A 21,875-nucleotide genomic window follows, 5' to 3' on the forward strand; every position below is an offset into this window, starting at 1 on the left:
ATTCTTGCCTGGAAAATTACATGGGCAGAGGAGCCTGGTGGGTTACCATGGGGGCGGCACGGGGGAGGGTCATAAAGAGCTGGACACGACTGGGGAACTAAACAGCAGACAGCAGTCACCTAAGCTCAAATACCTGTGACAGGTCCCTTACCCTCTGGCTGGCTGTTTCCACCTGAACCTTGACTGAGTCAGAGAAGGAGCAGGTGGGTCCTTAGAACTCAGGGCCTTCAAAGGTCGTCAGCATCAGCATCCTCCCGGCAGGCCTGCTCCAAATCCAGCTTTCTCACCTGCCCTGTAGCTATCAGTGGAGGAGAATAGACCCTTCCCAGGCTGGCACTGATGACAAAAAGCTACAACTCCCTGCTGACCCATGGGCCAAACAGGGAAACTCGGAATCAATCCTATGTAACGATCAGATCAGATCAGATCAGATCAGTCGCTCAGTTGTGTCTGACTCTTTGCGACCCCATGAATCGCAGCACACCAGGCCTCCCTGTCCATCACCAACTCCCGGAGTTCACTGGGACGTCCATCGAGTCAGTGATGCCATCCAGCCATCTCATCCTCTGTCATCCCCTTCTCCTCTTGCCCCCAATCCCTCCCAGCATGAGTCTTTTCCAATGAGTCAACTCTTCGCATGAGGTGGCCAAAGTACTGGAGTTTCAGTTTTAGTATCATTCCTTCCAAGGAAATCCCAGGGCTGATCTCCTTCAGGATGGACTGGTTGGATCTCCTTGCAGTCCAAGGGACTCTCAAGAGTTTTCTCCAACACCACAGTTCAAAAGCATCAATTCTTCAGCGCTCAGCCTTCTTCACAGTCCAACTCTCACATCCATACATGAACAATCAGATACTCTGTGCCATAGGGGGATTTTGGTAAATGGAACTCTTAGAACTGGGGCACCCTGGGGACAAAGCTGGTATGGGCCTCAGTGGGTGGAATCATCTGCTCCCTGGGAGAAGGGTTTGGGCTGCAGCATCCAGGGTGGGACCCTGCTCTGGAATTCAGTTGGGCAAAAAGCCACATGTGAGCTGGGCTTGGCGATGGGCCGACTCTGCAGCTTGGGCCTTGGGTGGCCACCAGGGGGCGCTGAGGCCACGCCAGGAAGGCAGTGACGTCCCGAGGGGTGTCAGGGTGGCTGGGAGGTAGGAAGAATTCAGGGTAGAGGAGCCAGAGTCTTCAAGATTGAGCAGGGCAAATGCCCTTGCGAGGCGACTCGCTGTACCTGCAGGAACTCTCTGTGCTTTGGCTCCATCTCCTCCCCCTTGGGCAGCTGGAGTTCAGAGCTGCGTCGGTATCACCTGGGACCCCCAGAGTCGGGGGTTACACCATGCAGGGTGGGGGGGGGCTGGAGGTGGCAGGTCTTGGCCACTTGAGGATTTCTGTTACTCCTCCTCTGCTTACAGATCATGTGACCCACCAACCCCAGTTCAAGCCCAGTTTTGAAACCCAGTTCAAAACCCATCTGTACGATACGAGGGTAGGCTGGAGGATCCTTCAGGTCTTAGTTGCACCACACGGGATCTCCGTTGCATCGTGAGGAATCTTGCTTTGCAGCACATGGAATTCTCTAGTTGTGTCCCTTGGGCTCCAGAATGCGAGGGCTCAGTTGCCCTGCGGCATGTGGGATTCGGTTCCCTGACCAGGGATCGCACCCTCTTTCCCTGCGTTGCAAGGTGGACTCACAAGCATTGGACTACTAAGGAAGTTTGTAGTGTTTCATTTATTCTTCTCAACCATGCGGTGAAGTCTTTAGATGAAAAAACAGGCTTGGCCGTTTGCCCAAAGCCACAGGTGACAGAGCAAGGATTCAGAGTCAGATCAATCTGATTTCAAAGCCCAGTAGTCCTGCCACTATTGACCCTCTGCCCAGATCATAATTTTTTGGAGTCATTAGGGAGAGATTTTCAATGGAGTGTTAAAAAAATTTCCCTGAGTTACGAATGGCTCCCCCTGGAGACATCGGAGGACACGTCTGTGTTTAGAGAGATGGCTCTTCCAAAGGCTTGTGTGAGCTCTTCTGGAGTGAAGTAGGCTGGGCAAACAACCTAAGCCCCACCATTGACTGAGTCCTTGACCTGCATTTCTTTCATTCCCCAACTCCAGGCTCCCGCTGATGATATCCAGGCTTCAGGAGAACCCGGGCAGCAGGCAAGAAATACGCTTCCTCTTTGTAAGTCCACTGGAGAAAATCCCATGAGATTCACTATTTGCTAACTCTTCCTTCTTGAAAAACGTGCCCAGAAATGAAGTCGCTCTGGCAGGGTGAAGCTGTACCTGGCATACCCACCGCTGAAATCATGTGTGCGTTAGTTCAGCGCCCTTACGGGTTTTTCCACTTGCCAGGCCACTGAACTGCGGTGCCCTTATCCCTTCTCGGAGCACAGTGGAATGCCCTTTTGTGCGGCCTTGGCTCCCCCCGCCCCAGCTCTGGCTCGAATCTGGACGTGACCTTTGTCCTACAAGCCTCTAGCCCCCCTCCCTCCACACACACACCCCAGCTGCGGAACACTCTGTAACCGTGGCACAGAGCCGATTTATGTCTTCTCCGTCAGTCCCCGAGACAGCCATCTGACCCTGCATGGGAACAGAGCTGTTTGGTTCTGTTTTTTTTCCCCCTGAGTCCTGAAAAATAGGAGACATTTCATCAGGTGGCATCTTCCTTGAGACCCTTGAGACCCTTGAGACTCAAGAGATTTTACAAAATCTTTCTTGAGACGCAAGAGATTGCGGGGAGAGAAGCCAGGAGATCTTTTGAAAGTGATCATCTTGGGCCTTCACTGTGGGCTTGTTCCAGAAGACATTTCACGGACACCCCACGACCTGCTCAGGGTTAATTTTCCACACGTGTCAGGAGGGCCAAAATGACTGTATTGCTGATGGCAGCTTGGACTTTAAATGACCCGTGGTTCAGAGATCTAGGGATTTTGAAATAAAGCGAGGAATGGGATTAAAAGGAGGTGACAGAACTTTTCGCACTTCGCCTGGCTTATGCCACTCTTCACAGCCTTGGAAGTGGAGTGCCCCAGGGATATTTTTAAACAGCAGGAGCTAGTTCATCTGAAAGTGACATTTATAGTCCCCTCAGTGAGCAGCTGGCTAGCTGACATTCAGGTCCTCGGCAAAAACTGAACCTGGAAAATTCAGCCTGGATGCCCAGTTGAAAGGACATGGGGAAAGGAAAGAGGCAGAGATAAGTGGTAAGTGAGCTTTCCTCTCCCTGGGGTCACTGACCACACAGCCAGTGTCCAGGTGAACAGGAATTTGACACATAGCGAGGGCAGCCTCTGGACAGAAGCATGGCTGGCTGTGAGAAGCTGATGTAAACGGCTGGAAATGTAGTGTAGATGAAGGACCTTTCTTTGCTTCTATAAATGGGTATGTTGCTGGGGATCCCTGTGCAAACTTTTATCAGTTCCCCAAACCAGAAGAGTTTAGGCCTACCTAAAAGGCAAGGGGGGAGATTTTTGACTCCCAAAGCTTCTGTTATCAGGAAAAGAATTCTGTTTCCTATAGATGTCTGATTTCTCAAACTCGCTCTTTTTTTTTTTTTAAATGCAGACTGTTAAGAGTCAAACATTTCTGGTGTCCTCTGTGGCCAGAAAGACATGATTTTCTTTCATTTTTTAAAAAGCGTAGTACTAAGGAAGTCTTGAATCAAGCATGTAGTAAAATAGGGCTCCTCCCTGAACCATCCTTCAGTCTCTCTCTCCTCCTTCCAGGGAGCCCCACCTTTACCAGTGCACGTGTGTGTGTGCTCAGTCGCTTCAGTGTCTGGCTCCTTGTGACCCTATGGACCGTACACTGCCAGGCTCCTCTGTCCATGGGATTCTCCAGGCAAGAACACTGGAGTGGGTCGCCATGCCCACTTCCAGGGGATCTTCCCTACCAGGGATCGAACTTGAGTTTCTTAGGTCTCCTGCATAGGCAGGCCGGTTCTTTACCACTAGCGCCACCTGGGAAGCCCCTTTACGATGCAGTTTAGTGTAAAACTTCCCAGACCTTATGTCCTTCAGACTTTTTGTTCTGAAAATGCACTGTGTTCTTGATCCCGTCTCACGTCAGTCATTACTGTTATTTTGACACACACAGGAACGACTGAGGGGGAGTTCCCAGGAAGCAGGTCTTTTTCAATTTAAAAACTGGAAGGTATAGACATTGTTTTCTAAATAATTTTTGCTTCTAACAGTGTCTTGGGGCATCTTTTCCAAGATGCGATTTCTTTACTGACTGACCTCTCCAGGTTTTATATGGAAAGACCCAGCCCATCCTTTATTTGAAGAGCTCTGGGAAGGCGTTTTGTGTTCATGCAAAAGAGTTTTATGTGCCCCTGCTTGGGTGTCATGTAAACTCCCTCAGCCTCTTGTTACCTTCAGATCTGAGATAGAAATTAGAGTATGACTTTATACCAGATACTTGATCTTTACGGGGAAATAAACACTTTAATTTCCCAGGTAGCTCAGTGGTAAAGAATCCATCAGCCAATGCAGGAGACCCAGGTTTGATCCTTGGGGGGTTTGGGAAGATCCCCTGGAGAAGGAAATGGCATCCCACTCCAGTATTCTTTTTTTTAAAAAATTATACTTGTTTATTTTTAATTGATTGATGAACACTTCACAATATTGGTTTGATTTCTGCCATACATTAGCATGAGTTAGCCATAGGTGTACATATGTCTCCTCCCGCGAACCTTCCTCCTGCCTCCCCACCCTTCCCCACCCCTCTGGGTTCCTACAAAGTCCTGGTTTGAGTCCCCTGAGTCATACAGCAAGTTTTCATTGGCTATCTATTTTCCATATGGTAGTGTCTATGCTTCCATGGCCCTCTCTCCATGCATCTCACCCTCTCCTTCCTCTCCCCTGCCCTTGTCCGAAAGCCTGTCCTCTATGTCTGCATCTCATTGCTGCCCTATAAGTAGATTCATCAATACCATCTTTCTAGATTCCCTGTATATATATGTTAATATACTTGTTTCTGTTTGTTTTTCTCTTTCTGACTTACTTCACTCTGTATAATAGGCTCTAAGTTCATCCACCTCATTAGAACTCACTTGAACGTGTTCTTTTTTATGGCTGAGTAGTATTCCATTGTATATATGTACAACATCTTCTTTATCCATTCATCTGTCGATTGACATCTAGGTTGCTTCCATGTCTTAGTTATTGTAAACAGTGTTGCAGTGAACACTGGGGTACATATATCTTTCTCAATTTTGGTTCCTCAGGGTATATGCCTAGGAGTGGTCCTGCTGTGTCATATGGGGTTTTATTCCTAGTTTTTTAAGGAATCTCCATACTGTCTTCATAGTGGCTGTATCAATTTACATTCCCACCAGCAGTACAAGAAGGTTCCTTTTTCTCCACACCCTCTCCAGCACTTGTTGTTTGTGGATTTTTTGATGATGGCCAGTCCATTATTCTTGCTGGGAAATCCCATGGCCAGAGGAGCCTGGTGGGCTATAGTCCAGGGGGTCGCAAGACTTGGACATGACTCAGTGATTGTGTGTGTGTTCCAGTTGCTTCAGTCATGTCCAGTTTTTTGTGGCCCCATGGACTGTAGCCCATCAAGCTTCTCTGTCTGTGGGATTCTCCAGGCAAGAATACTGGAGTGGGTTGCCATTTCCTCCTCCAGGGGATCTTCCTGACTCAGGGATCAAACCTGAGTCTCTTTTTAAGTCTCCTGCATTGGCAGGTGGGTTCTTTACTGCTAATGCCACCTGGGAAGCCCATTAACTACTCAGGTTCTAATCAGTAGGCTGGGTGCCTTACATCTTGCTTTATGTATTTTTAAACTTTTTAGTACAACAAATGAACTTTTTTGGGAAACGCACTCAGAGGTAGAGTGAATAATAGCACAGCAAGCCCTACACATTCACCAGCTGCCTTCAATGGCAGTTGACCTTCTGCTCTTCTAGTTTCTCCTACTCACACATACACCTTTCCCTCCTGTATTTTCCTCCAACATTTTATTATGAACATTTTCAGACATACAACAACACTGAAAGAAAGTTACAGTGAGCACTCATACACCCACCACTTAGATTCTGCCAGTAACGGTTTATTATATTTGCTTCATCACATGTCTGTTTCTCTATCTACACTTTTTACACATTTCTTTTTTTTTGGCCGCGATCTTAATTTCCTGACCAGGGATTGAACCTGGGTCCCTGCATTATGAATATGGAGTCTTAACCACTGGACCGCCAGGGAAGTCCTGTACACATTTCTTAGAAATTATAGTCTTCAATACCTTTTCCCTTGAATACTTCAGTAACTCGAGTTACTGAGTAACTCAAGTTACTGTCATTAACTCAAGTTCTGTTTCTCTGGAGTAGTTTCAAGCAAATCTCAGAGCCAGATAAATACTTCAGTACATTGCTCTAAAAGAGATGAGGACTTTTTACAAAAGCCATTGCCAGGACTTTCCTGGAGGTCCAGTGGCTAAGACTCCACCCTCCCAGTGCAGGGGCCCAGGTTCAGTCCCTGGTCAGGGAACCAGATCCCACACGCTGCCAGTAAGAGTTTGCAAGTTGCAGCTAAGACCTGGCGCAGCCAGTTAAATAAATAAAAATATAAAGTCATTGCCATGATTATCTACCTCCAGCGCAATTAATGCTGTTTCCTTTATCCAGTATCCAGCTCATGCTCAGTGTCCTCTGGTCACCTCAAAGATTTTGTCTTTGAGGTTGTTTTTTTCAAATCAGGACCCACGAAAGGTTGTAGTAAGTCTCTTTTCACCTAAAGTAATCACTACCCTCCTTTATTAAATGACAGTTGCTTATTGAAGAAATGGAATCATGTGTCCTGTAGAATTTTCCCCATGCTGGATTTGGCTGATTAAGCTGAATAAGCACCCTCAAGGCATCATGTAGCAAGCTTCTCTGTCCTTCTTAATAAAGTATTAAGTCTAGAGTCTTGAATGAACTCAGGTCCAAATGCAGAGCTGTTGCTGTATACTCATCATGTCCTGTCGAGAAGAACAGAACGTCTGATTATCCCACTAGCAGTGATACCAACTCATCATAGAGTCTGGGGATAACCTGATCTCCGTTGTGAAATTCCTCTTCAACCTTTCCCCAGATGGCTTTACAAGTCACCGATGGTTGGAGCCTAGGACATTATTATTTCGTTATGGTTGTGAATCATGGTTTCCTACGGCCATCAGTCATTCCGTGTTTATGAGCCATCCCTGTCCTATGACTTAGAACTTTCACCCACCGCTTGGTAACCTTGAAGCATACAGGGTCTTTTCCTACAGCAAAGGCAGGATAGATGCTCAATCACATCCCTTTCTTTGGTAATTCAGTCTCCAAAGTAATAAGTGATGCCACGGCAACCTTCCAGGTGTCAGTGAGGGGCAGGGTTTGTATTTGTTGTCATAACAGTATGACCTCATGATTTTTAAAAATGTCAATATATTTGATGTATTTCAATCCACTGCAATTGTCGTCTTATTTTCTGGCCCTAAGTATCTTTTTTTTGACAGGGAAGGCCGTTCAGGGTGTACCTCCTGTGTTTACAAGTCTGCCCCAGCCCTGGAGTCAGTCATTTCTCCAAGGGGTCCTGGTTCCTTTTAGTGGGAAATATACTTAGAAATCATAATCTGGACATCAGGGAAGTTCCGTGACTCTATGACATGATTCCCGTGGTTGCTCTGTTCGTAATGGACTGGAGAGACATGACTGGGGGCAGGTAGATGGGTCAGGAGGCTGGTACACTGGTCCCCATGAGAGAAAACTGTGGCTTAAAGTTGGTCTTAGGCAGAGTACTTAGCACAAGGCTTGAAGCATCCTGGAAAATGCAACCAATGGGAAATGCATAAAAGAAACATGCTTTCATGATTTGCATTGTTTGTATATTAGTGAACTGAAACCTTACCAAAACTCTCGGAGGAAGGCATTCTTACCATCCCCGTCTAATCCTCAAGAAAACCAAAGCTCAGAGAGGTGAGGAAACCTGCTCAAGATCATGCAGGAAATAAAGAGCAGAAATCTTGAATCTAGCATCTCCAGATCCAATACTTCAACCAATACACTGTGTTGCTCATAGGTGTCATTATTTCAAACTCAAAAAGAAAAAAAAACACCTAGGTTAATTTCTGGCACTAAACCTGATCCCTCATCAGTGAGGCCGACTTGCTTACACTTCATGAGATTGTAAACCGGGATTCCAGAGTGAGAGGGCTGGGTCCCAAGGGCAGAGCCAACCGTCAGACCCCGTCCCCGCCCCTTGGCATTTCTGTGTCACTACACTTTAGCAGGAAGTGGCCCTTGAGACCGCTGCTGCTCAATCGATTCAGCTCTAAAGTTGGCAACTGCATTTCCAAAGCTGGCAGGAAGCATGGGGGCAGCCTTGAAAGTGAACCGCAGTCCCCAGGGTGGTGTATGGCTCAGATGGGAAGGAGGTGCCCCCCCGCCCCGAGTTACACCACTGCCTTCCAGGCTGGGTGCTGCAGTGGTCCCACCCGGGAACCAGCCTGAGTGGAGGCGCTCAGCCAACAGAGCCAGGGGTGACGGGAGGAAGAAGTCCCCATCATATAACAGCTCTACCTCATAGGGAAAACAATGCATTGGATCCCTGACCCCCAAGGCAGGGGCCATCCTTCATTTACACCAAGCTAAACAGTTCGCCTGTGGCTTCCCAGGTAGGTCAGTGGTCAAAAATCTGCCTACCAAGCAGGAGACGTGGGTTCCATCCCTAGGTCGGGAAGATCCCCTGGAGGAGGAAATGGCAACCCACTCCAGTATTCTTGCCTGGAAAATCCTATGGACTGACGGGCAACAGTCCATGGGGTCACAAAGGGTCAGATACAACTCATCGACTAAAGAACAACAGCAAACAATTCACCCACCCCGTGAGTGCATTTAGTCGCCCGGTGGGCTGCTGAGGTTGGGGAAACTAAGGCTCGGGTTACCCACTCTGCTGGTAGGTAGGTGGCAGAGCTGAGATTCCTGCTGGGGTGGCCTGGCTGTAGCACCTTCTCTGAGCTCTCTCCATAGCTCCAGCCCTCTCCAGCTCCAAGAAGGAGGTGTGGCCCCCACTTTGCTCACCATCCCCGTCTGCTACCCCACCCCCACCCCCACCCCACCCTTTTCTCAGCGCCAGGCCGACCGTGTAGGGTTCCTGGAGAGATTCTGCCTCCTCCTGATCCTGTACCTCTGCCTGGTGAAGTCACACACCTTCCGTCTCAGCTGAGATATCCCTGAGAAAGCTTTCCCTCACCTCTAAGACTGAGGCAGGGCCCCTGCTTGTGCCCTTACTTTGCTCCAAGATCTTAACTTGCTTCCCACTGAGAGTGTAAACCCTGGCTGGGCAGGACCATTCCTGCTCTGTTTGCTCCATATCCATGACAACCGGCACCTCGCCTGTGCCCAGGAATTACCTGCTTGTGAATGAGTGATGGTTGAAGAATGCAAATTCCCGGCACAGAAGGAAGAGAGAGGAAGGAGGGTAGAGTTCCCTCTGGAAGGTGGAGGGGACCTCAGGCGCGCAGAACAGTCAGCTTCTGCAGTTTCTATAGGAATGACGCCAGTGAGACAGGATCAGGACAGATGAGCCCAATAGACCTCTGAGCTCACAGAGGAAGTTTTCCTCTGGAGGTGAGGGATCGCTGCTCTTACATTCCTCCAAGACAGGGGTCAATCTGGAAACATTCGGGCTGGTTTTGCCTGCACACCCCCACACACACACAGGTCAACCCCATCCAAAGCTGAATTTGTCTCCCCAGGTGTAAATCCAGCACCTGCCATGTAACAGGCACCAGGGACGTGCCCCTTTCCAGGTCAACAGTCCCAGAGGACCCTGGGACTTCTGATTCTGAGCCTTTCCCGACTGCAGGAAGAACTGAAATGTACAGACTTTTCTCAAATGTGTTTTCCTGTTGGAAGCTGGGTTCTTACATCGGTGGCCCCTGAGGCCGCACACCTGCTCGATTCTAGGACTAACTGGGTGTTGGTATTTCAGGCTTGCTCTATCAGTGTTTGCTGAGATTCTCCAGAGGCCTAGGTGTTCTGACAGGTGACAAGTTTCAGAACTGCCGACCCTCCCCTGTCTCTTCCAGGCTTCTGATTCCATCCATCCAAGAGGGTGGCCAGTTAATCAATTGAATCAATAGTTTGCTCACCTCCCCCTCTTAGGGGTCTAGGCTTTGGAGTCAGGCAGAACAGGGCTGGGTTCTATGCACCTCCAAAGCTGTGTGACTTTGGGAAACTCACTCCCCCTTTCTGGGCACTGGATTCTCATGCCTGATCTGTGAAATGTGATAAGATACTTTCCTCGTAGGACTACATGAGGAGTAAATGAGATCCTGAATGCAGGATGCTCATTATAATGGGAGGGGTGAGAAGTGAATTTGCTCAGTCGTCTGCGACTCTTTGCGATCCCGACTGTAGCCTACCAGGCTCCTCCGTCCGTGGAATTTTCCAGGCAAGAGTACTGAAGTAGGTTGCCATTTCCTTCTCCAGGGGATCTTCCCGACCCAGGGATCGAATCCAGGTCTCCTGCATTGCAGGCAGACGCTTTACCCTCTGAGCCACCAGGGAAGCCCCATAATGGGAGGGGTAGCTGTTGTTATTTATTAGCTGTTGTTCGTAGTTGAAGAATAGCAGAGCACAGAGTCTGTTCCCAGAGGTGGAGCCTGCAGTTCTCTTGCTGTTCCTCAGGGGGCAAGGAAGTGTGGACGCAGTACTGATGCCCTCAGCCACAGTCGCAGGGAAAGGTGAGGTTTGCGGATTACACAGCCAGTGTGATTTCTCAAGTCTCCCCATTTGTAGGGAGCTATACCTAAATATCTTCTTCAGATGCAAACTTTCTAAAGAAAACAAATGATTATCCCTTCACAGTAGAACCATTCTGCTGGTTACTGCTCCCAGTTTAGTGACTTTGGCTGAGTTCCCATCTTTAGACAGTAGAGTTAGAAATTTGCCATCCAGCAGGTGTCAAGGGCAAATTCTCTTTGAGATTTCCTGCCCCCTTGGCAACCTGGTGAACTCCTATTCCTCCTTCAAAGGCCCAGAGCAGATGTCATCTCTTTAATTTTTCCCCTGTCCATCTCCACACCTGGAAGGAGTTCTTTCCGAACTGCCTTCCACAGCCTTCCCGGTCCAGTGGCTGAGTCTGCCTTCCAATGCAGATAACATGGATTCCATCCCTGATTAGGGAACTAAGATACCACATGCCACACAGTGCGGCCAAAAAAAAAAAGAAAAGAAAATGAACTGCGTTCCAGATGTGACTTTTCCTGATTCTGGGATTCTAGTGGCTAAATCTTGATTTTAAAAGGTTATTTTTCCCTTTGGGTAGAACTCTCCCGTCTCTCCCAAAACCTTTTCCAGGAGAAGAACCCCCGAGGCTAGAGAAGTCATTTTGTTATTTATTTCTTGTTGCATTTTAGTTTCTTAAAGGCGTGGATGCAGAGATTTAAAAACAAAGCCAGGGCTCTAAGAACCCAAGCAGCGCCCCCAACAGTCACTTCTCAGGTCTGGGGTTTTAGGACCTTCCTCGGGGCTTATGGGGGAAATTGTGCACAGAGAGCAGGAGGACATGAAGATTAGGAGCGTGGGCTTCACAGCATGGCCACCTGCGTCCTATCGGTGTGAGCCTGGGAGGCGATGGGGCCTACAGAAGGTGAGGAAGAGGCAGTGCCTTTGTAGAGGACTTCAGGGGCCCCTCTTGATGAGACCATGTGTGTGAAGCTCTCAGCACAGTGGCCGTGCGCTCAGAAAACGCTGCTGGCAGGAAGACACACCCCTCTGATCTATTAGGGATAAACTTCCTGTCCCGTACCACTGTCTCTGGGACTTCCCTGCCCATCCAATGGTCAAGACTCTGCACTGCCCATGCAGGGGGTGTGGGTTTGATCCCTGGTCAGGGAACTAAGATCTCACAGCCGCAAAAAGAAAAAATAAAAAACGCAAAATAAATATAAAATTAAGAACCTCATCTCTCTGAATAACATAAAAAGTCATACACACACACACACACACACACACACACAGTTCTCAGGACCATCTCTGTTGGATCAGGGAACAGACAGAATTTAATTAACAGACATGAATTCAGCCTGAATTAACATCTGCTGCAGCCCCACAGATGGCCTCCTCTTTGGAAGAAACCACCTGCCCCACAGGCCTGCAGAGCTGAAGGGGGTCGAGGGAGTGTCTCTCTGTGAGGGTCTTCCTGTCCCACTCGGGCACTTGAGCAGTGTCGGACTGGGGCGGCCACCCGTGTAGAAACACCCAGTCTGTTTCTGCCCCTTGGTGGAGGAGAATCTCACCATCACCAGCCGTGTTCTTTCCATTTTGGTTCAGCAAGAAGGGGAGGGTGGTGTTCGACAGGTCTCGGTTGATCCTACCAGTAATCCTATGACATGCGTGAGGCTGGGGATTTTCCCTCCTTTTCTTGATGGGGAAACAGATTCAGAGAGGGGACAGGATTCGTCAGAGACAACCCTCTGGGGGGCAGAGTGCCACCGGGCAGTGATCCATCCTGCCTGAGGCTCTCTGCTTGGATCAACTGTGCTCAGCGCCCTGCCTGAGTGACCGCTCTGGATTCTTGGCGCCTCCTCTGGGAGCTGCGCCCTTACACTGTTTTGCCGACGAGCATGCTGAAGCTCCTTCGCCCAGAACTCACCCCGTGTGAGGTGAGAACCCACATCAGTGTCCCGGGCACCCACCAAGGTACCTGAGGACAGTGGGTCTTTACAGTGACTATTGTCCCACGCTGGCCTGGAGCGGGGGATCTTGGTGCCACTCATGGCAGTGTCATGAATTTCACATGTGACCTCTGGCCTCTGCTCACCTACCAAGCAAGAACACTGGACCTGCCAAATGTCCCCCTCTCAGCCTGGCAGTGGGAACCTGAGTGGCTTATGGGGAAACACAGGGTTACCTGCGACACCCCAAACCTAAGGGCCAGAGTGCAGGTTTAATTATCTACTGGCAGGTTTGACCACCTTGGGGGCCTGGCATAGCATCCTCTATTACTGTAATGCTCTCTGAATTTGCAAAAGCATGTTGCACCATTGCCTGCTAGCCCGAGGGGCCTTGGACTTCATCCTGATGTTTTTGCTTGTTTCCATCAGGCTCACCTTGGCCAAACCCAGGTTGTGCTGGGATGGACACCTCCTACCAGTGTCTGACAGGTGAATACACGGGAGCAAGAAGCTGGCCTGGTTATGGGAGTGCTTTCTGTTTAATTTTGGCTGCACTGGGTCTTCCTTGTGGCTCTCGAGCTTTCTCTAGTTGCGGTGTGCAAGCTTAGTTGCCCCTTGGTATAGGCAATCTAAATTTCCTCACCAGGGATGGAACCTGTGTCCTTCGCATTGGGAGGTGGATTCTTAACCACTGGACCCCAAGGGAAGTCCCTACAGGAGTATTTAAAACTCTAGAGACTTGGAGTTGGGCGAGAGGGTGGGTGATTTCATGAGCAGTGAAGTAGGCTCTAACTCCAGGATGGTGGGAAGCCAGAGGGAGGTGGCTCAGTGGGCCCTAGAGCCACTTAGAGCACAGACAGCTTCTTAAGTACTCAAGTTTGAACCCACAGGAGGGAGAAGGGCAAGGACTTTGGCAAATGGCTTATATTTACAGATGGCAGATAAGGGTGCCTGACTTGGGAGAAAGCTCACTTGTGTACAGCACGGGCTGGTCCAAACTCCTCCCCCACCCTGGCCTGATGCATGACACCAGGCTCCTGCTGAAACAGGACACTCCACGGCCCACTTCCCTTAGTCACCCCGTGGGCGCCTGTCGGACCCACACGAGAGTGGAGCCAGCGGCCCAGCAGCGGGGGTAAGTGGCAGTGAGTGCTCAAGAGTTCATCTCTGTGGAAAGGGAACGGATGGCTGGTTTAACACTGACTTGCTGCCCTTCTCTGTCCCTCGAAGGCCCAGCCAGGTATGGTTGGGTGTGCTGCGGCAGGGGAGGGTGGGGGAGAGCTGGAAAACAAACCCCTGACCCGTTTCCCTCTCCAGCCCCGTCCGGCCACCAGCCAGCACCTGTTGGAAATGAGCGGTTTTCTGCCTGTGTTACGGTCAAGGCCACAATTGCCCTGGCACCAGGCAGCTGTTGCTTGTGCTCGGTTTGCAAGAAACAAAAATAGCTTCGGCCCTCCACTGGGTTTTTGGGTCAGCTGGGTTGTGTCAGTGAAGGGCAGCAGCTCAGCATGGCTTGTCTGCCAGGGTTCACGGGAAGGACGTCACTGGCCTTGATTGCCCGTGGGTCTGAACCACATGCACAGTGCTCCTTCTAGACTCTGGCTGTGCACACCTGGTTCCACCCTCTAGGTTCATGGCTGGGTATCTGACTTTAGGATCGTATCCAGGTGTTCAGGGGAACACCCTCCACTTTATGGGATTTACTTATATCCACTTTTGATGGTGGTGCAGTGGGAAAGGTACCGGCATGGGCCTGAGTATAAGCAGAGTCAAGGAACTGAACTCTGAGCCACAGTTTACTGACTTGTAAAATGGGACTGAAATAGAGACCGTAGCAGTTGTAACATCCACCAGGTTGTCCTGAGGATTGGGATCTTGAAGGCACTGTACATGCTTGATGGCTCCTTGATGCCTCTGATAGCATTTACACAAATGCTATCTAGATTATTCAAAGAGCAACGGTGAGGCCTGTAAATGGGGCAAGAATTGGTATCCCCATTTTACAGATGAGAAAACTGAGGCTCAGAGGCGCTTTCTCAGAGAGTTCCGCATTTGTCTCTATGTACTTGTGAAAAGTTCTCATGTGGTGGCCCATGGGCCACCCCCCTCCCCCCAATCATCACACTGGCAAGAGTAGGGAACATGGGGATTTCCAGGTTGGTCCAGGGGCTGAGACCCTGTGCTCCTAATGTGTTGAGGTCCTTTAATGGACCGGAACCTGGTGGTCCGGAGTCGATGATAAGAAAGTAAAGGAGAGAGAAAGAGGCTGACATTCCTTGGTTTATGCAGAAAACCAATAAAGCTCCTGACACGGGGCTTGAGCTGTTCACGAAGGCACCTGGTGCCCTCTCGATGGGGTGAAGGCACAGAGCGCCTTCTCGAGAGGGTCTCAGAAGCCTGGGCAGGAAAGTGAACACAGCGGGCTCTGCGCTCCAGAGAAATAGCCTGAGAGAGAGAGAGAAAGAGAGAGAGAGAGAGAGGACATGGGGACCCAAGCTCTGATGGAGCAAAGGTGTTTTATTCAACATTGTGTGGGTATTTATACTGCCTTACAAGGTAGCTATTTTCGGCAGAGATAAAATCAAAACTTACAAGTTATCAAGGAAACATGAGGTCATCCATATGAAAGAGAGAGGGTTGTAAATAATCACTTCAACCATATGGTTCATAAAAAGGAAGAGGGTCGTAAATAGTTACTTATCACCGTATGGAAAAACTAACGAAGGAAATACATGCATTCCTAAACCCCTACTCCTAATTCCTAAGCTTGCTACTGCACTTAATTCCTGAATATTCAGGAATTAATAAGGGACAGAGGATTCATGACAGATCCAAAACAGCACACAGGAAGCCTCCTGTTAAATGCTTCCTGATGCTAATGCAGGGGGTCGGGGTTCGATGCCTGGTCAGGGACCTAGATCCCACATGCTGCAACTAAAGATCCCACGTGCCTCAACAGAAAGGTCCCTCCTGCCGCAACCAAGACCCAGTGCAGCCAGATTTAAAAACAAACAAACAAAAAAAAAGAATATAGGGAAAGACTCTGAGGTTTTTTGTGCAGGTAACCTCTGCAGATGGTGACTGCAGCCATGAAATTAAAAGACGCTTACTCCTTGGAAGGAAAGTTATGACCAGCCTAGATAGCATATTCAAAAGCAGAGACATTACTTTGCCAACAAAGGTCCGTCTGGTCAAGGCTGTGGGTTTTCCTGTGGTCATGTATGGATGTGAGAGTTGGACTGTGAAGGCTGAGTGCTGAAGAATTGATGCTTTTGAACTGTGGTGTTGGAGAAGACTCTTGAGAATCCCTTGGACTGCAAGGAGATCCAACCAGTCCATTCTGAAGGAGATCAGCCCTGGGATTTCTTTGGAAGGAATGATGCTAAAGCTGAAACTCCAGTCCTTTGGCCACCTCATGCGAAGAGTTGACTCATTGGAAAAGACTCTGATGCTGGGAGGGATTGGGGGCAGGAGGAGAAGGGGACGACAGAGGATGAGATGGCTGGATGGCATCACTGACTCGTTGTACGTGAGTCTGGGTGAACTCCAGGAGTTGGTGATGGACAGGGAGGCCTGGCGTGCTGTGATTCCTGGGGTCGCAAGGAGTCAGACACAACTGAGCGACTGAACTGAACTGAACTGAACTGAACCTCTGCAAGGTAGATTTGGGATGTTAGGTCCACTGGCCCCTATCAGAATTAACAGCAGATCTTAAAGTGAGAAAGGAGGCCAAAGTGAGGGGAATTGCTGATCCCTTCCATTCATTAGCACCCAGTTTAGAGCTTGGCTGCTTTACCCACCAGCCCTCAATTGCTTACCATGCATGTTTCTCGCCATCTCGCCCGTCTGCCCATCCACTTGACCCCTCTCCATGCACCACCTCTCTGTTCTTCTACCTGCAGCCCCCATCAGCCATCCATTCACACAGCCAGCAAGTTATCAGGGTGCCCGTGTCATATAAAACCAGAGAGTGGCTGGTTTTCCAGTGGGAGTCAATGTGAAGACTGCATCCTCAGGGTTCCAAAACCTCGAACCATTGCAGCGTGTTTTTGCTGTTTTATTTTCTCAGCAATAACTCAAGTGGTTTTCTGTTTAGAGTAGTGGGCAGCTCAGCATTTCCATTTAATGCACTTATAGTTTCTTATTTCTCAAAACCTCCAATGAGTACATTTATTTTTCAGAAATATTCATGTGTTCAGCTGCGCCGGGGCTCTGTGGTTGTGGCTCATGCACTTTTACTTGTGGCAGTTGTTCCCTGACCAGGGATCGAACCCCGGCCCCCTGCACGGGGAGCATGGAGTCTTAGCCACTGGACCCTCGGAAAGACCCACCAACGTGTACATTTAAAGTGTCCCTCAGATCAGCCACATTTGTACAAGGTCTTCTGCTTGGCACTCTTCAGAACTGCTATGGAGACACCAGCTGGTGTTCCTGAATGCAGCTTCAGAAATGACATCTGAAAATCAAAATTGTAGCCTGCTTCAAGCCATCTCTCCCAGACCCACATGGTGAAGAGACTCTTGCCTTTCTCTTCTCCAGGGGATCTTCCCAAAAGTGAAGTGAGATGAAGTGAAGTGAAAGTCGCTCAGGCGTGTCCGACTCTTTGTGGCTCCATAGACTATACAGTCCATGGAATTCTCCAGGCCAGAACACTGGAGTCGGTAGCCTTTCCCTTCTCCAGGGGATCTTCCCAACCCAGGGATTGAACCCAGGTCTCCCACATTGCAGGCAGATTCTTTACCAGCTGAGCCACCAGGGAAGCCTGATATTTGTCAAATATCAACTGATCATAGATGTATGGGTTTACTTTTTGACCCTCGATTCTATTCCATTTGTCTATATGTCTCTTGATTCTCATACCATGCTACAGTTTTGTAGTAAGTTTCAAAATTGGCAAGTGTGAGTCCTCTAACTTTGTTTTGCTTTCTTAAGATTGTTTTGGCTGTCTGGGGCCCCTTGCCATTCCATATGAATCTGCAGATTGCTTTGGGTAGTGTCATCATCTTAACAAAAGTAGGTCTTCCAACCCATGAGCATGGGATGTCTTGCCATTTATTTAGGTCTTCTTTAATTTCTTTCAGCAATGTTTCTTAGTTTTCAGTCTATAGGTCTTTCACCATTGTGATTAAATTTATTCCTAGGTATTTTAATTCTTTGGAATGTGATTTTGTAAATGGAGTTATTTTCTTAATTCCCTTTTCAGATTGTTCATTGTTGGTGTATGGAAACAAAACTGATTTTTGTGTATTGATCTTATATCCAACAATCACTTAATTTACTACCTTTGTTAGCATTTCTTGGTAGTTCTTTAGGATTTTCTGTATATAGGCTCATGGCATCTGTGGACAGAGGTGATTTTATGTCTTTTCAATTTGGATGCCTTTTATTCCTTTTTCCTGTTTAGTTGCTCTGGCTAGAACTTTCAGTAGGATGTTGAATAGCAGTGGTAAAAGTGAGCATCCTTGTCTTGTTCCAGATCTTAGGAGAAAGCTTACCATCTTTCAACACTGAATATATATTTACTGTACTTTTTTTCATCAGTGTGCCTTACTCTGTTGAAGTCCTTTTCTATTCCTGCTTTTCTGAATGTTGTTATCATTAAAGGGTGTTGGATTTTTTTTTTTGGCCATGCCATTTGGCTTCTGGGATCTTAGTTCCCCCAACCAGGGATCGAACCCAGGCCCTTGGCAGTGAAAGCTGGAAGTCCTAATCACCGGGAATTCCCCATGGTGTTGGATTTTTCTGTGTTCATTGAGATGATCAATTTTTCCCCGCTTTGTTCTATTAAAGTGGTTTGTTACATTGATTAACATTGACCAACCCTTAACTGACTTTTCTTTAAAAGGAAACTTGAGCACATAGAAAGAGAAACATCTTCTGACCCTGTGTGTTACCCAGAAAATAACCCAAACCACATTTCAGCAAGTCCTGATGATTCTAGAAGCCAACAATCCCTTTCATCTACAAATTGGAATATAATAAAGTCTTTAAAACAAAAATTTGTGTATTCATTTTTGGCCCTGCTGGGTCTTCGTTGCTGCCCAAGGGCTTTCTCTAGCTGCCCAATCAGGGGTCTATCCTTTAGTTGCAGTGCCCTGGGCTTCTCATTGCAGCCGCTTCCCTTGTTGTGGAACGTGGGTTCTAGGGCGCATGGACTTCAGTAGCTGTGTGCATGGGCTCCGTTGCTCCTCAGCATGTGGGGTCCTCCCGGATTGGGGACGGAACCTGTGTCTCTTGCATTAGGTGGATTCTTTACCACTGAGCCACCAGGGAAGCCCCGAAGTTTTTTTTTTTTTTAAGTGCTTATTTATTTGGTTCATTAGATCTTAGTGGCAGCATGTGGGATCTTCCTTGCGGCACGTGGGCTCTTACCTGGTTGTGGCTTGTGGCCTGGTAGTCGTCCACATGCTTAGAGGCATTGGGGTTTTAGTGTCTCAGTCAGGGACTGAACCTGTGTCCCCTACACTGGAAGGCACATTCTTAAGTACTGGACCAAGGAAGTCCCCCCTACCCTTTTTTTTCTTTTAAAGAAAAGCTTTATTGAGGTATAATTCATATACCATATGACTCACTCACTTAAAGTGCACAATTCTGCAGTTTTTCGTCTATTCACAGAGTGGTGAAACCATCACCACAATCAGTTTTGGAACATTTTCATCACTCCAATCAGAAACCCTGTACCATTAACCTTCATCTCCACCCCATTAGCCCCAGGCAACTGCTAATCTTTCCATATCTATCAATTCTGCCTAATCCAGATGTATTGTCTACACAATATGTGGTCTGCCGGAACTGTTTTTCTTCACTTAGCATAAAGTTTATTCTTTTTAGTGGCTGAACAATATTCCGTTGTATGGACAGACCCCATCTTGTCAGTGGCTTTTATCAGTGGGCACTTGGGATGTTTCAGCTTTGGGGATATTATGAATAATGATGCTATGAGTGAAAAGTGAAAGTGTTACTCGCTCAGCTGTGTCCGACTCTTTGTGACCCCCATGGATTTTAGCCCACCAGGCTTCTCTGTCCGTGGGATTCTCCAGACAAGAATACTGGAGTGGGTGGCCATTCCCTTTTCCAGGGGATCTTCCTGACTCAGGGATCAAACCCAGGTCTCTTGCATTGCAGGCAGATTCTTTACCACCTGAGCCACTAGAGAAGCCCAGTGACTCTGTAACAGTCTTTCAATGTACCTAATCTCATTGAGTTCTCTCTCACATGCATTTTCATGATTTATGCATGTCTCAGGAAAATCCCATGGACAGAGGAGCCTGGTAGGCTGCAGTCCTTGGGGTCACTGAGGTCGGACACGACTGAGCGACTTCACTTTCACTTTTCACTTTCATGCATTGGAGAAGGAAATGGCAACCCACTCCAGTGTTCTTGCCTGGGGAATCCCAGGGACGGGGGAGCCTGGTGGGCTGCCGTCTATGGGGTCACACAGAGTTGGACACGACTGAAGTGACTTAGCAGCAGCAGCAGTAGCAGTGTCTATAATTAGAAGTTAAGAAACATGCCACAGACCCCAGAGCTCATGATGGGCAGAGCTGGGGGAGGAGAGCTCCTTCTCCGCTCCCTGTATAGTGCTTCTCCCTTCTAGCTCTCTCTGCCGAATATAGCACCCCAACTGGCTTTTGCCACCAGCTCCTTTAAAAAGCCAGGTAACATGATTGCATAGATCCTAAAATGGCTCTCTTGTTCTCCTTACAGATTTTCTGAATGATCCTGCTTCTTTTTCTATCTTGTCTGATTTTCTCCTGCCTGACCTTTTCCCAATTAAAAAGCTGAGGGAAAATGTCAGACTCCAAGCAAGTCACCAAGAGTAAACGGAAAGTGAGCTTCACCCCGAGTCAGGAGCCGATTCCAGCCTCAGAGGGATCCCAGGAGCCACCGCAGGAAGACTGCAACAGCAGCCCTCTGCCAAAGACCCCTAGCCAGGCTGAGCTGGCCTCCCACAAAGGACCCCAAGACACCTGCCAGCAGAGGCCCTCCCGATCACCTCTGCCACAGAATCCCCAAGGAAACCCCCTCTCGTCTGATGACGCGTCCCCAGCATGCCAAGCCAACGGGTCAGAGACTGAAGGCCCGGAGATCCCAAATACCAATGACCTGTCCGCGCTAGCCAGGCCCCAGGGCCAGCGAGCCAGAACCCTCTCCAGAGAAGACAGGAAGCAGGCACACATCAAGAGACAGCTGATGACCAACTTCATCCTGGGCTCTTTTGATGACAACTCCTCCGATGAAGATGCTGGTGCTGCCCTGTTCCGACAGTCTTCCCGGAAGGGCAGCCGGGCCAGCCTGGGGACCCTGTCCCTGGAGACTGCTCATGCCGCAGGCGAGACTGAGACCTCTGCCCCCGTTATAAGGTAACTCAGACTTTGTCCCTGTAACCAGGAGGTGCAGCGTTGCGGTGGGGTCTACACCCTTCCCTGTGCAGCCAAGCAACCGGCTATGCCAGTGCTTTGAAGGTGGCTATGTGGCAAGCAGGAGACATGAGGCTCCCCCCCGACCTTCCTTCCCTCCTCTCAAAATCATTTGTTGAGTATCTCCTGTGAGTACAGGGCTCCAGGCCAGGACATTGGCTTTCCAGAAGACTGTGGTCTAGTTGGGGCAGATGACCTTGTATGTAACAACTACTTATAATCTAAGCAGAAAGAAGCTCAGGTTGGCAAGAGCCAAAGCAATGATGGAAACCCCAAGGGAGGGACTGTGTCCCTGCCTCCTGATGAATATTCATTTATTTGTTGATTCATCCAACAGATAATTAACAACTGTAAAACAAGTCTTCCTCCAGTGATGAAAGCAGAAACTCAAGGGAATTCCCTGGCAGTGCAGTGGTTAGAACTTGGTGCTCTCACTGCCCTGGGTATGGGTTCAATTCCTGGTCGGGGAACTAAGATCCCACCTCCAAAAAAAGAAAAAGCAGAAATTCAAATACTGTAACCACATCCATCAAGTTGATTGTTGAAAACAAACACCTATAGGTCCATCCCAGGTGGGACTGTCCCAGGGGTGCGGTCAGTGGTTTTGTTTTTTTTTCCAGTTATTTTTTTTTGTTTGCTTTTTATAGTGAAGTAGTGAAACTACTATTGATTTGTTTGCTGTGTCGGGTCTTCACTGTGGCATGCAGAGTCTTTTGTTGCTGCACAGACACTCTAGCTGTGGCTCGTGAATTTAGTTGTTCAGAGGCATGTGGATCTTAGTTACCTGATCAGGGATCGAACCC

At 48.6% G+C, this 21,875-nt stretch overlaps 1 protein-coding gene across 1 annotated transcript in view; it reads left to right on the forward strand.

Moving 5' to 3' along the window:
• Positions 1-2,747: 2,747 nt before the first annotated feature.
• The window catches only part of ACACB (acetyl-CoA carboxylase beta), a 115,184-nt gene continuing 96,056 nt past the window's right edge, over positions 2,748-21,875 (forward strand). The window contains 2 exon segments of the mRNA XM_070385980.1: positions 2,748-3,201; positions 20,360-21,015. Of these exon segments, the coding sequence (XP_070242081.1) occupies positions 20,444-21,015 (572 nt within the window). The 5' untranslated portion in view covers positions 2,748-3,201; positions 20,360-20,443.

This window comes from Bos mutus, chromosome 17 (assembly GCF_027580195.1).
Source record: "Bos mutus isolate GX-2022 chromosome 17, NWIPB_WYAK_1.1, whole genome shotgun sequence".
Taxonomy (NCBI): domain Eukaryota; kingdom Metazoa; phylum Chordata; class Mammalia; order Artiodactyla; family Bovidae; genus Bos; species Bos mutus.